Source organism: Labeo rohita, chromosome 12 (genome assembly GCF_022985175.1).
Source record: "Labeo rohita strain BAU-BD-2019 chromosome 12, IGBB_LRoh.1.0, whole genome shotgun sequence".
Taxonomy (NCBI): domain Eukaryota; kingdom Metazoa; phylum Chordata; class Actinopteri; order Cypriniformes; family Cyprinidae; genus Labeo; species Labeo rohita.
In genome coordinates this window covers 3,262,835-3,277,052 of record NC_066880.1, presented here as the reverse complement: position 1 = coordinate 3,277,052, position 14,218 = coordinate 3,262,835, and the positions used below count along the sequence as shown (strand labels likewise).

The 14,218-nt window shown below is 34.9% G+C and overlaps 1 protein-coding gene across 1 annotated transcript in view; it reads right to left on the bottom strand.

Annotated features, from left to right (window-relative positions):
• The window catches only part of LOC127174522 (uncharacterized), a 35,240-nt gene extending 21,551 nt beyond the window's left edge, over window positions 1-13,689 (bottom strand). The window contains exons 1-22 of the mRNA XM_051124987.1: window positions 13,614-13,689; window positions 12,911-12,953; window positions 12,734-12,828; window positions 12,605-12,631; window positions 10,503-10,630; window positions 10,124-10,402; window positions 8,038-8,133; window positions 7,778-7,922; window positions 7,267-7,302; window positions 7,143-7,175; window positions 6,585-6,718; window positions 6,203-6,481; window positions 6,001-6,096; window positions 5,733-5,886; window positions 5,194-5,220; window positions 5,057-5,098; window positions 4,383-4,516; window positions 3,992-4,267; window positions 3,783-3,878; window positions 3,526-3,667; window positions 3,327-3,409; window positions 3,153-3,239 (exon numbers count right to left, since the gene is read on the bottom strand). Of these exons, the coding sequence (XP_050980944.1) occupies window positions 3,153-3,239; window positions 3,327-3,409; window positions 3,526-3,667; window positions 3,783-3,878; window positions 3,992-4,267; window positions 4,383-4,516; window positions 5,057-5,098; window positions 5,194-5,220; window positions 5,733-5,886; window positions 6,001-6,096; window positions 6,203-6,481; window positions 6,585-6,718; window positions 7,143-7,175; window positions 7,267-7,302; window positions 7,778-7,922; window positions 8,038-8,133; window positions 10,124-10,402; window positions 10,503-10,630; window positions 12,605-12,631; window positions 12,734-12,794 (2,355 nt within the window). The 5' untranslated portion in view covers window positions 12,795-12,828; window positions 12,911-12,953; window positions 13,614-13,689. The remainder of the gene's footprint in view (window positions 1-3,152; window positions 3,240-3,326; window positions 3,410-3,525; window positions 3,668-3,782; window positions 3,879-3,991; window positions 4,268-4,382; window positions 4,517-5,056; window positions 5,099-5,193; window positions 5,221-5,732; window positions 5,887-6,000; window positions 6,097-6,202; window positions 6,482-6,584; window positions 6,719-7,142; window positions 7,176-7,266; window positions 7,303-7,777; window positions 7,923-8,037; window positions 8,134-10,123; window positions 10,403-10,502; window positions 10,631-12,604; window positions 12,632-12,733; window positions 12,829-12,910; window positions 12,954-13,613) is intronic.
• Between the last annotated feature and the right edge of the window lie 529 nt (window positions 13,690-14,218).

Below are 14,218 nucleotides of genomic sequence, written 5' to 3'. Positions count from 1 at the left end.
AGATAAGTTTAGATGATAGATAGATAGATAGATAGATAGATAGATAGATAGATAGATAGATAGATAGATAAGGTTTGAAGATAGATAGATAGATAGATAGATAGATAGATAGATAGATAGCAGTGGTGGCTACTGGTCTGTCAAATAGGGGAAGCTCATTTTCGGCCTACATCATAAAATTGTCTATTTATTTATTCACAAGAATGTGCCTTATTGTCATAAATAAGTCACAATGCAAACAATCGTAAAAAAAAAAAAGCTTTAGTTTTATTATGCAAAATATGATGTATTTTTTCTTTTAGTCAGATGCTACTATATAGTATAAATATTTTGCAGTTTAAATAAGGTTATTATGGAGATTTATTTATTTATTTATTTATAAAGTATTTTAATAGAAATATAAGGTTTCATTATGTTATGTTAAAATTTTTCAAGATTACTATATATATATATATATATATATATATATATATATATATATATATATATATTAATTTATAGTCATCCTACATGTTAATATTTAGTGTAGTAATCTATATATATATATATATATATATATATATATATATATATATATTGATTACTACATTAAATATTAACATGAATGAATGAATGAACGATCTAAAAAAATATTAAACTCTGTAAAAGTGAAACAAGGAATGTGGTGTATAATTGTGTGAAATGTATGATGAAAATCAAGCAATTTCGCCAAGCAAATATAAACAAATAGGTTGCAGCAGTTTTTATTTCGACTGAACTTGAGAAATCCGCGATGGGACTGAGCGCGAATAGCTTCAGCGATTCCTTATAGTACAAAATCGCTGTCAGTCAAAAGGAGATGCAATCTTTCGACAGACCCTCCAATCATCACGCAGAAGCTCGGAGTCCAGGCCAGCCCACTCCTCATTTGCTCCTCATTCACCCCCAGAGACGCTGAGCGTCCGTGGGCGGGACATAATCGCAGCGTTTATCCAATGACCGTCTAGTTTCAAAGCACTGAAAAAAAACGTTCAAAGCAGCCGCATTGAAGTCAATGGACGCTGGGCTTCAACGGGGAAACGCACTGTGACGCTACGGGAATGTATGAGAAGAAAATCAAGTCAGCCGACCTGCTATATCTAACTGATTCTGAACGAACTCGTCTTTGAGACGCATTTTTAGTCAATAAAATGTTAATACAATAGTACATAATTTGACCATTAATTTTGTGACATTATAGGGGAAGCTGAGCTTCCCTTGCAGTCTTAAAGAAATCGCCACTGATAGATAGATAGATAGATAAGGTTTGAAGATAGATAGATAGATAGATAGATAGATTAGTTATTAGTTAGAAAGAACATAGATATCTTAAAGCTTAATTGAGTATCTATGGCTTCTAGCAGTTTACATTAAACATAGTTCAAACAGACATGGACTTTTGGTCAATGAAAGTCTATGGGACTTTTTATGATTTTTAATATTAATTTTTAAGAAAACCGTAACTCAAACCAGTCTGAAAAGATATAGCACACTAAGTCAGAACAGTATGAAGATCTGACCCGAGTTTGGAGTATGTAGCTTGAACGGTCTAGGAGGAGTAGGTGTCCAAAAAATTTGCGGCCAGAAAAATAAGAAGAAGAATAATAATAAGTTTAAATAGTATTTCAGTAAGTTGGCTTTCCCAAGCCAACTTAATAATAATTAGACATGACATATAATCTGCTGTTGCATAACATAACAAAGTGTTGCACATTTTAAGGTTTGTTGGTAATACTTTAGAATACAATTCCTTCATTAATAAATAACTACACAGGAATAAATGATTAATGCACTATTAACATTCTAGTAACTACTATTAACAAGAAACTGATTAACGAATCAGTAAGTAATAGTGCTTGGTTGAAAGAAGTAGTTCATTGTTATCAGTAATTACTATTTTTTCATATCTTCCAAAGAACTACTATATACAGGTTCATAATTAATATGAATGATGCAAAATGCATCAATAATTTTAAAGTAAAGATCATGGTAACCCACTAGCAATGACTCAGGTAATATCAAATACTTCAGAAGGAATTACTAATTTTTTGGATCCGTATTCTAAAGTGAAGATCATGATAACTCTCTAGCAATGACTGAAATCATTGTAAGATATTGAGGTATGTGTAAGGTTTTGGATAGTAATGACGTGGGCCAAAGTATTACTACATCCTTCTAAAGGAATTACTGATTATTTGGATCTATATTCTAAAGTGAAGATCATGGTAACCCATTAGTAACGACTCAAGTGTTACCAAAGCCATTGGAAGTATGACTATTCAGAACCTTACAAAAACCTCAATAGTTTTTAATTACTTTAGTCGTTACTAGAGAGTTATCATGATCTTCATTTTAGAATATGGATCCAAATAATTAGCAATTCCTTCTGAAGTACTTGGTAATACCTGAGTCATTACTTGTGGATTACCATGATCTTCATTTTAGAATTAATTATACATTTTGCATTATTTACATTAATTATGAACATGTATATATGGACTTTACTGTTAGTCACTGATGCACTTGGCAGATGCATTTATTCAGACTAATGTGAAAAGTATAATGTACATTATATACTACTAAGTATTTGAAGTTTTGTAAGTTATGGCTCTAATGAAGGTGAATGAGACAAACAGTTTTAATTTCAGGAAAGACCTGGTTATATTAAACTTCTGCAGCTGACATTTGATACACACAACATGACTGACGGGCAAAGAAAAAAGATCAGTGATGATTACTGTCAGACCCATGGACCTGTTTTGTTGTGTTTACATTCCCCATGTGTTCAATGACCTAGTTTCTTTCTCTCTTTGATTAGTTAGTTCACCTGTGTCTTGTTAATCATCCTCACCTGTCTGGCCCTCATTAGCTACCCTATTTAAGTTGTGTTCAGTTTACTGTTTGTCTTTCCTGCATTTATCCTTCTTGTAGATTAATAATGACTGTCTGCATTATCTTCTTCATGAATTTCATTCCACCGTAGCATGACAATTACTAATGGACCTCTTCTATGATACTTTTATGCTGGTTTGTGTCATTTGTAATTCTTTAAATGAAGCCACTCTAATGATAAACTGAAGCTTTTACATCATCAGGGATTTTTGCTGTCAGATGCTAAACAAACTGGTTTATACATCTTTTCCTGGCTTTATCTTTTGCAGTTGTCTTAACTTCAGCTCGATGCTGTTTGGCAAACCGTACTTGACCAGCTCCTGTTTTATCTGAAATACACATACACATATCAAACTTCCGTGACTCGGTGATTAGCACCATATTTTGTTTAAATATTCATAGTAACCGTGACATACTCGCTGTAAAACCATTTCAGTGTTTCCACTCTGTGTTAGGTCTGAAAATGAGGAAAGTCTCACTCGAAATCCAACAATTTTGTCTAAGGGGGGAAACACACACAAACACTGAAAATATTTGTATTTGTTGACACCCATCATACAAAAACATTTTAGGGGGTTATATGAAATTTAACAAAACATCATCTAAGACTTTTACATTTCAGGATGCTGTTTCTGGGTTCACCGTCCACCCTGAAGGCCCATCGACCGGGAACATTGACATTACTGGAGTTCCTGAGGTCTGAGATGAATCCAGGAATCACAAAGTAGTGTGTGGAGTTTATTGTGTCATATCCAGCCTGAAAGTATGTAAAAAGATTATTCATATAAACAGTATTTATAGAGTATATATACTTTTATACAGTAGTGAATAGTAACATTTTGTTCTCAATACAGAAAGCAAGTTTCTTTTACCTGCACCGGATGTCCAGTTACTGCAATGTCACCATAATTCATCAGAATAAATGAATAATTACTGCCTGAAATTAAAACCACTTGAAATGATGTTTCCTGCAAAAATTGAAAGATAACCACTTTAAGCTTAGCATTCACTGTTTGTTTATATACACGTAAAATCATAAACAAAGTGAAACATTGACATTTCAGAAGAATTTCAAACGTACTGTGCTGGTTAAGTTGAAGTAAGCCAATTTATCCCACGTTGCAACAAAGACCCAAGAGGCAGTGAAGTTCAGATTTGGGAAATGTGTGTTTATATCCTGAGTGGCGCGTGTGAGAACATTTCCACTGGTGTACTGATTATATGAAACAACACCTTTCACACTGTTGTCAAGGTTTGTCCAGAGACCAGCAATTATATCTTGTCTTCCATAAGAAGGAATGTCTGGAACATTCTGTGATGAAGGCTGGTTCAATGTGAGATGTCCATTGTTATTAACCTGCAACATGAGAAATATTGTCAAAATCACAGCCACGGGTTTACAGATGATTTTTTTAAAAAAACATTTGTCACTCACATTTAGACTCAGAATCAACATGGAGTCAAATTCTTACATAAATCTGCTGGTTTGTACGACCAAAGAACAGAAATGGACTCGACAGCTGAATAAGTGAGGAGCTTCCATCATCAGTAGCAGCATTTCTTGTGTCTCCTACTGCTGAGCCAAATGGGTAAAATAATGCTTGTGCTGCCAAGAAGAAAAAAAAAGATCTAACATTTATCTCACACCGGTTTATGGGTCTCATGTTTTAATCTGGCTGTGATTAGTAGCGAGATGATGCCCTCTGGTGGCCAACTCATGGGGATGCTACAGTAGTCAAGTGAAATCTCATTATGGAATAAAGGTTTTTCTGAAAGTATAGATTTTTGGGATGAAAGAACAAAAAGATTTTAAAAAATGCATATTTAGTGGCCTTCGTTGCTCATAAATACCAAGGGTGCTAATATTCATGTCAAGGGCAGCATTTCTCAAAAGTTGATCTTAGTTTAGTTGGAAACAATGGTCCTACGAGCAATTTAGGCTTATAATGCTTTTGGGAAATGCAGCCTAGGACTGTATTAGCAGGATATGCCTGTGCATTACAAAGAACATGAACACCATTAAATACCTCATGAACTCATTTGACTAGAGCATTTTACTTTTTTGATGAAGATGCTTACTGGTTTCTTAGGTTCATGTTGGGTTTGTTAAATTCAAATCAATTTGTGATTTTTAGGTTATAATTACCTGCCAGCGTTGTTGTTGTTGCAGGTGTTGTTGTAATGCCTACTTAAGAAAATGAGATTATAAAAGACGTCTGTAAAGTACATTAAAACCATTGCACAAGGGTGTAATGAGTCTTTAAACACTTGCAGCATTATTACCTGATGTGGTTGCCAGTGTGGTGGTTTCTGAAAGAATAAACACATAAAAACACCATTAAATTATGAACACACTCCTTTCTGTGTTGATGTGATTTTCTATGAAATCTGGAGGTTGAGGCAAGATACTTATTTTGTTTTTGAGTCTTTCATTACTTGCAGTATTATATATATAATATATATATTATTTTTTTTATTTTTTTGAAGCATGCATTCACCCATGATTTGTTACTCATTCTAATCTAAAAGGGTCATCAATGTCATCCTTTTTCTTGAAAGAGAAAGACTGCATTTTAAAGTGTGCATCTGTAATATGACTTAACTTTCAATATTACAGTGCAATATTACACAGATAAGCTTAAAGCTAACTGACAAGAAGTAAAAGCCACACACATACAATACTCACTTTGATTTGCTTAATGAAATGTTTTATCAAATGAAATTTTTAAACATGACATAGGGTTACTGTATATAAAATTGTTAAAAACACTGGCTTTAAATCAATCAATCAATCAATCAATCTAGAAAGATAATACTTTAACCTTCAGAGATGCTGTGTTGTCCACTGTCCACCCTGAAGGCCCATCGGCCTGTAACATTGACATTACTGGTGTTGCTGAGGTTTGAGATGGAGCTCCCATTGTTTGATCCAGGAATCACAAAGTAGCCTGTGGAGTTTACCGTGTCATAACCAGCCTGTACAAAACATGTAAAAGCAAATTAAAAATTAGACAGTACACATACATATACAGATATGTGGTACTGCATTGTAACATTTTGTTCCTTAAATGGAAACCAGTTTTGTTTTACCTGCACTGGATGTGATGTTACAGCAATGTCACCATAATTCATCAGAATAAATGAAAAATTACTATCTGAAATTAAAACCACTTGAAACGATGTTTCCTAAAAATGTTGGGAAAAAAGATAATCTTAATCATGTTTAATCATGTTCAATCATTAATGAAGTGAAAACGGTGTATCAAAGAGTAAAACCGTATATCAGACTTACTGTACTGCTTAAGCTGAAGTGAGCGACTTTATCCCAAGTTGCAACAAAGACCCAAGAAGCATTGAAAGTCACATTTGGGAAAAGTGTGTTTATATCCTGAGTGGCGCGTGTAAGTACACTTCCATTAGCGTACTGTTGATATGAAACAACACCACTCACATAGTTGTTAAGGTTTGTCCAGAGACCAGCAATTATATCTTGGCTTCCATTAGCGGGAAATGAATAGGGAAAATGTTGTGATGAAGGCTGGCTGAATGTGAGATATCCATTGTTATTAACCTACAATACGAGACGTCAGTCAAGATTACAGTGAAAGGTTTGACTGATCACAGATCCACCACTCACATTTAGACTTAGAATGAAGATGGAATCAAATTCTTACATAAATCTGCTGGTATGTGCGACCAAAGAACAGAAATGGACTCAACAGCTGAATAACAGAAGAGCTTTCATCATCATTGACAGGATTGCTTTTGTCTCCTGCTGCTGAGCCAAATGGGTAGAATATTTGTGGTGCTGCCAAGAGAATAAACAAAAAAATACAAAAGGCTGATGTTTACATTTCAAGATAGTTGTCACATTTATTGGCACCCATAGAAAGTGTAGAAAAGACCCAATAATACAATAATGATGTGCGACAAAAAGCTCTTGAGCTGCACAATGGCTGTAAGAATAACTAAAGTGCTGAAAATGGCCATTTTTTTCTACTGGGGCAATAATTAAGAAGCTTAAATCAACTGCAGATGTTAACAATCATCCTTGAGGAAGATATGTATCTATACAGGCATCACACAAAGTGAGAAGGATGGTTTGAGAAGACAAAAAACCTCCTGCAGATCAGAAAGTCTCCAAAACCGCAATCAGAAGCCACCTACTGTACATAACCTGAACTTTGTAATTGTGTGTTTCTGACATAAATGCATTATTAACTCAAAATTACCTGTCCATGACTCTGCAGTCACTGTTACAGTGGCTGTTCAAGAAAAAAAGAGCATTAGATTAGAAAACACTTTTGTAAAGTACATAAAAAAAAAAAGGTCTTCCATCACTCACAGCATTATTACCTGTTGAGACTGTGGTGGTTGACGATGTGGGGTTTACTGAAAGAATGAACACAAATATAAACACCATTAAATACTTCATGAACTCACTTCATGAGTGCACTTATTCTGTGTTTACATATTTTCTATTGAAAAAGTTAAGACAGGACATACTAAGGAAACCAACTGAATCATGCACTGATCCATCAATGTACAAGATAAGATTTTCAAAAATATTTTTGATCCTTTTTCTGGGAAGAGAAAGACTGTACATTTTGAATGTGTATATCTGCTAGAAGTTTATTTTGTGTTTACTTTTAGGAATGCACTATACAAATGAGCTCAGGACTGACACACATGAACTACAGTAAAAGCTACACACAAAATACTCACTTGGATTTGTTGAATGACATGTGCATAAACGAATTATGCAAATACATTATATGGGTTTATGTAATATTTGTAATATTTACTAAAACACTGGCTTGTAAAACAAAACCTATTTATTTAATCTAAGGAAAGATAAAAACTTTACCTTGAGGTTGTCCACCATCCACCTTGAAGGCCCATAGTCCTGAAACACTGACATTACTGGAGCTCTTGAGGTTTAAGATGGAGCTGCCACTGTTTGATCCAGGAATCACAAAGTAGTGTGTGGAGTTTACCGTGTCATAACCAGCCTGTACAAAATATGAAAAAGCAAATTAAAATTTAGACAGTACACATACAGTGCATATGCTGATATATGGTACTGAATAGTAACAATTTGTTCCTTAAATAGAAAGTTTCTTTTACCTCCACTGGATGTGATGTTACAGCAATGTCACCGTAATTCATCAGAATAAATGAAAAATAACCACCTGAAATTAAAACCACTTGAAAAGATGTTTCCTGAAAAGATTAGAGGAAAGATAATTACCTTAAACTTAGCAATCTTGAAAAAGATATTTACCTTAAACATGCTCAAATTAGCATTCAGTGTTGTAAGGTTACTGTATTTGCTCTATTTTACAAAATTATTATTTTATTAAATATTGTTGCTGGGTAATTTCATGTCAAATCAACCAAATTTCAGAGATATTCCCGGGTAAATTTTTGGATTTTGGTAATGTTATAATAATAAATTATAGTAATAAAGACAAACACAAATACTAACCAAAGGAAAAATATTAAAATTAATAGCTAAAATATTTACTTTTATTTTTTCACAGAGATTGGTAGTTAGATTAGCAAATTTTCTTAAAGGGTTAGTTCACCCAAAAATGAAGATTCTGTCAGTAATTACTCACCCTCATGTTGTTCCAAATCCGAAAGACCTTCGTTAATTTTTCGGAACACAAATTAAGATGTTTTTGATGAAACCCAAGAGACAGAGCTCATTTTAAGCCACGCCCACACCGGGGGCGGGGGAGAAACAATCCAACGCTCTCCATTGACTTTGTATTGCGGGAAGCTGTCAATCCTTTGACATGGTTAAAAATAATGAATGTTTCCAGTCGCGGTTAAGTTTCCCTCCAATGGGTGTAGTTCTCAATATGACACGTTGCGTTCTACTTTTGTGTCCTTAAATGCTTGTTTTTTGGGTCGACAGCTTATAAAAACGTAGTTATGTGTTTTTTAGCTTGTTTACTGAACACCTTGTAACATTGCAGCTTTTAGATATAGTTCTGTTTTTTGTTATAAGTCAGAAATGGCAAGGAGGCAGCTTCCTGCAATACAAAGTCAATGGAGAGCGTAGGATTTATTTCCAGAACATTATGCATGATGGGATACACTAAGTCTCCTGATACTGCTCCTGAGAATTTAGTGTGCGTTAAGGGCACTGCACTTAATTGGCATGTTTAAGACCTGCCTTTGCGTTCAGCCCCGACAAAACATTGCAAAACATAATAAATAAATACACGTTTAATACTGCAAAATACGCCCGATGTTACAGTCACTGCCCCTACCGTCCAGAAAAAAAGAGAACATCCCAATCGAGTGATGGGGTTTGTGGAAACTGTGGTTCCTAATTATTGTGATCCAACATTTGCCTCGCATTTCAGGATGAAAAGACAAATAAAACAAAGGATAATCCACTCCTTACCTCCGAGATCTTACCTATGATCTATATGACCTTATTATTTTTATTGTGAGTAACGTTATTAGGCTTATCATTCTCTCGTGAGCGCGCCTCCACAACTGACACAGTAGAGACGAAAATGTGAAATTAAGTCATTGTTTTTGTTTTCTTTGAGCAAAAAAGTATTCTCATAGCTTCGTAAAATTACAGTTGAACCACTGATTATGCATGAACTACTTTGTCGATCATCTTGGTACTTTTCTGAGCCTTGAACATGGTAGTACCCTTGCTGTCTATGGAGAGTCAGAGACCTCTCGGATTTCATCAAAAATATCTTAATTTGTGTCCCGAAGATGAACGAATGTCTTACGGGTTTAGAACAACATGAGGGTGAGTAATTAACGACAGAATTTTCATTTTTGGGTGAACTAACCCTTTAACCTAGTTGCATTAAATAGCAATGACAACCATTTAAAAAATGGATTTTCCCCCCTTCAGGGTAGCCATGCCTATAACCAAAGTCTATAGTCTTTGCCATAACTCAGGTAGCGTTATCCTAATATCTATTTAGACGTTGGTTCTTAATGTCCTTCTTTAATATAGTGGATAACTTACTGATTAAAGCCAGGCACACACGGTGCGATTTTTGGTGACATGCAAGCTCGTAATGATTAAAATTAGCATTTTTAGCAAAGGACTTGGGCCAGGGAAATTAATTTATTATCATTATTTTCTCTTTCACTTGCTCTGCCTGGGTATAGAATCATGTCAATTCATGAATGAATGTCAAATCATGAATAAAGGGAAAACCAAACTTACTGTGGTGGTTAAGCTGTAGTAAGCGACTTTATCCCATGTTGCAACAAAGACCCAAGAAGCGCTGAAGGTCAGACTTGGGAAATGTGTGTTTATATCTTGAGTGGCACGTGTGAGTACATTTCCACTGGTGTACTGATGATATGAAACAACACCTCTTTGACGGTTGTCAAGGTCAGTCCAGAGACCAGCAATTATATCTTGGCTTCCCCTAGCAAGAAATCTGTAGGGAGTATATGCTGATGAAGGCTGGTTAAATGTGAGATATCCATTATTATTCACCTACAACATGAGAAATATTGTCAAAAAGATCACAAATGAGTTTATAAGGCATTAACCACTCCCATTTAGACTCAGAATGAAGATGGAATCAAATTCTTACATAAATCTGCTGGTATGTGCGACCAAAGAACAGAAATGGACTCAGCAGCTGAATAACTGAGGAGCTTCCATCATCAACAGCAGGATTGTTTGTGTCTCCTGCTGCCGAGCCGAATGGGTAAAATATTGCTGGTGGTGACGAGAGTAAACAAAAAAAAATACACATTTGACATTACATTTACATTTCACACTGATTTCCACTCATGTTTGTTTATGTTGTGTGAGGAATCTGGTTGTGATTAGTAGAGGGATGATGATGACCTCTCGTGGTGGATAGGTGTAACTGTGACAGCATTGGTAAATACAGAATGTGCAAAATACTGAGAAAATTAGTTTGCTGTTTGTCATCTTTCATCTCACTTTATACCATTGTCATTTGCAGCGCAGTATTTGAAAGTAAAAATGGTTATTTTTGTCAGTTATGGCTTGTCATATCTAGCATTCTGGTAGCTTTAAATCAGATACAGAGACAATGCAGTGTGGTAGGATTACATATATTTAATGTGTGTGTCTGTGAGAGAGAGAGATTGTATGTATAGATAGCACACGTACATCTGCAAGATGTGTTAAAGGTCACTTGATCTGGAAAGCACCTGCAGTGTACAAACATCTGAAAGACATCTGTAAGATATTAGTCTCATAGCCAGACCTTCAGACTGACAGCAGCAACCAATCGTTTCGCTTTGTGCCATGTCATGTTTAGGGGCGTGGAAATGTTGCCACAATAACAGACCGGCGTGTAAAACTCTCAGACATATTTAAAGATTCTATGCCGCGAACTTTACATTTTTCACATACTTTTGAAAATCCAGCATTTAGTTGATCCTAATAGGCACTGGTCGTCACAACTGTAAACACGACGGCTTTGCTCTTACGTGAGGAGGCTTGTGTATCCACAAGTTTCCGGGGGGGTGGGGTGGGGGTGTTTACCGTAAAAAAGAATGTGGGTACAACTTCCGGTGAGGTGGCGGACGTAGTATACCAATGGTATTTTGTGTGCTAATTAGAGGCTAAGTGTTTTTTAGGCCATTGTTTACTTTGTAAAGATGCACACCCTTATGAGAGATGTCATTACGTTCTTATGGACAACATATGCTTTTCAAATTTGTGTTCCCACATCATTAGCAAGTTTGGATCGCTAAATCTTGAATGACTGTCAACTAGTGAAATGACATTTGAACCGAGACATCAGAGCTTGTGTTAAAGGGTATGCCAGATGAAGCCTCGATTCAAGGCTTGTTAACGTAGAAATCCCTTTTGTAGAAGCCTCACTTTCTGTCCAGTCATCTGCGCGATTCACTTTGCGTGTCCTAATGTTCGACCCTCAGATCTTACTTTGTGAGTACATTTCATTGGGACCTATTTAATAATTACATTTTTAAATAGCCAGTCATACAAGTAATATGAAGAATACAAATTATTTCAGGAATCTAAATCATAAACATCTTAAAGGCATCTAATAAATGTGTATTTGACATCTGTTAGCAAACATTCTATATGTATTGTACATGAGCAAACACTTGCAGATGTAAGTGCAGACATCAAAAAGACGTCTCCATGTTGTATGTTTGCTATCAGGGTAATTACTGCGTCTTTGATCTTCTATTAAAAGAGGAGCTGCAAATTTAATTAATCAAAAAGCAACGTTACCTCTCGTAGTGTGCTTCAAGTTCAATAAAGGCAGGAGTGTCTGTGATTATTAAACTGATTTTCCACACACCTTCCAGCCAATCAGAATGGAGTAGTCAGACCATAACATAACTGAACTTGATCACATTTTATAACTAATGTGAAATAAATGAAACAAATATTTCTCCATGACATTTGTCACAGTATTGACAGTAAATTAACTGCAACGAAAAGGAAGTAGCATCAGATTTTTTTATCTTAATCATATTTTTTTCAATAACCCAGGACATTCTGTGGTGGATTAAGAATAAGAAAACACGAATGACAGGAACATTTAATCAGCTAGGTGGTAACAATCACACAAAGTGATCAGGGGGGTTTGAGAAGACATTTGTTCAATTCACATCAAAGCAGAGTTTTTAGGTTAAAATAGGAAAAATAGATCTGGTTCTAGTTTAAAACAATATGTCTTACCTGCTGTTGCTGTTGTTTGTACTCTAGCTGTTAAAAAAAAAGATGATTTAATTCAATAGCACACATTTGCATATTTTTATTGCCTTTTCCACATTAAGACAGATAATCAAACAGTAAACAAAACCTTACTGAGTGACAGGACTGATATGAACACCAGCATATGTCGGAAAACTGGAGACAATCTCATCATGATGACGTCAGAGATAAAATCAGGAGTCCTTCTCCTGTAATCAGATAGCATAAAGCATCATGCATTAGGCCTATCATAAACACAGTTTAAAGCAATGTGTCTATAATGCCTCTTACAAAGAACTCCTTAGAACTCAGGGAACGCAGGAATCAAATCTTACTGAAACACAGAAGGAAATCCACTATCAAATTACAGAACTTACTTTATTTCTATATGTTATGACCTTAAAAATAGTGTTGTTTAAATACATTTGTTACAGTGTATGCTGTATTGTAAACATGCATGTTAATGTGCATTTTAGTGTATATAGAAACGTATACCAATTAGGGATACATGATATACCAGCATAGATTTATATTTATTTTCCTTTTATTCACATTCAAGCACTTAAATCAAGCTTAAATTACTCATGCATATTCTCAATATGCTTTTTATTTAGAATAATCAATAGTCAAATTCGGCACCAGTAACTTTTTTGTCACTCACTGGAGTTATGCTTTTTTTTTTTTTTTTTTTTTTTTTACATATATGACCACTTTGTTTACTCAAAAATCACCTGCAAATGAATCAGTCCAATTTGAAAAAGAAACGTTCAACAGGATTTATAAACCAAATTTGACAGAATTGTCTCAAAAGACAAATTAAATCAACTTAGGGTAGGTCCCAATTTCTTTATTTTGACATAATGATAGTGTGTTTTTGTAGAATTTAGTAGAGGAATGTAAAGTAAGATATTTTGCTTTGGAAATAAAAGATACCCTACTATTATAATGCCCATAGCCCAGAGAGCATGACGTTAAAGATAATAATTTTACGTACCTCAGACAGCTGCTTCAACGATGCTCTTGCACCTGCTGTGGGTGAGCAGGAAGTTTGCAGTGGTTTTTAATCTGTCCCTGCCTTTGTTCAAGAAAAAAAAATAAAAATAAAAATTAATGGAACACAGCCAGTAACAAAATAGTTTCCCTTCGGATATGATCTTACGTGACAGGTCAAGTGTCTGTAACAAACCTTGTACACACATTCCTCCAGTGAGCTCAGAAAGAACAGCAGTGGCAGTGCAGTACTGTCACATATTCATTAGTCAAATAATATTAGTTTAGTATTAAATGCACATGGATTTAATGCTCCTGTAACTCTTCTTTTCGCACCAATTTATTTCAGATGCCAAGTGACTAACATATTTTGCCTAATTACGAACAATTTACTGTTATTACTACAGTAAATATGTAACATACAGTCATGGCCAAAAATATCGGCACCCTTGCAATTCTGTCAGAAAATGCAACACTTCTCTCAGAAAATTGTTCCAATTGCAAAAGTTTTGGTATTCACATGCTTATTGTTTTTGTTTGCACTGCAACAACACAAAAAAAACAGAGAAGAAAAGTCAAACTTAATCAAATTTCACACAGAACGGAAAC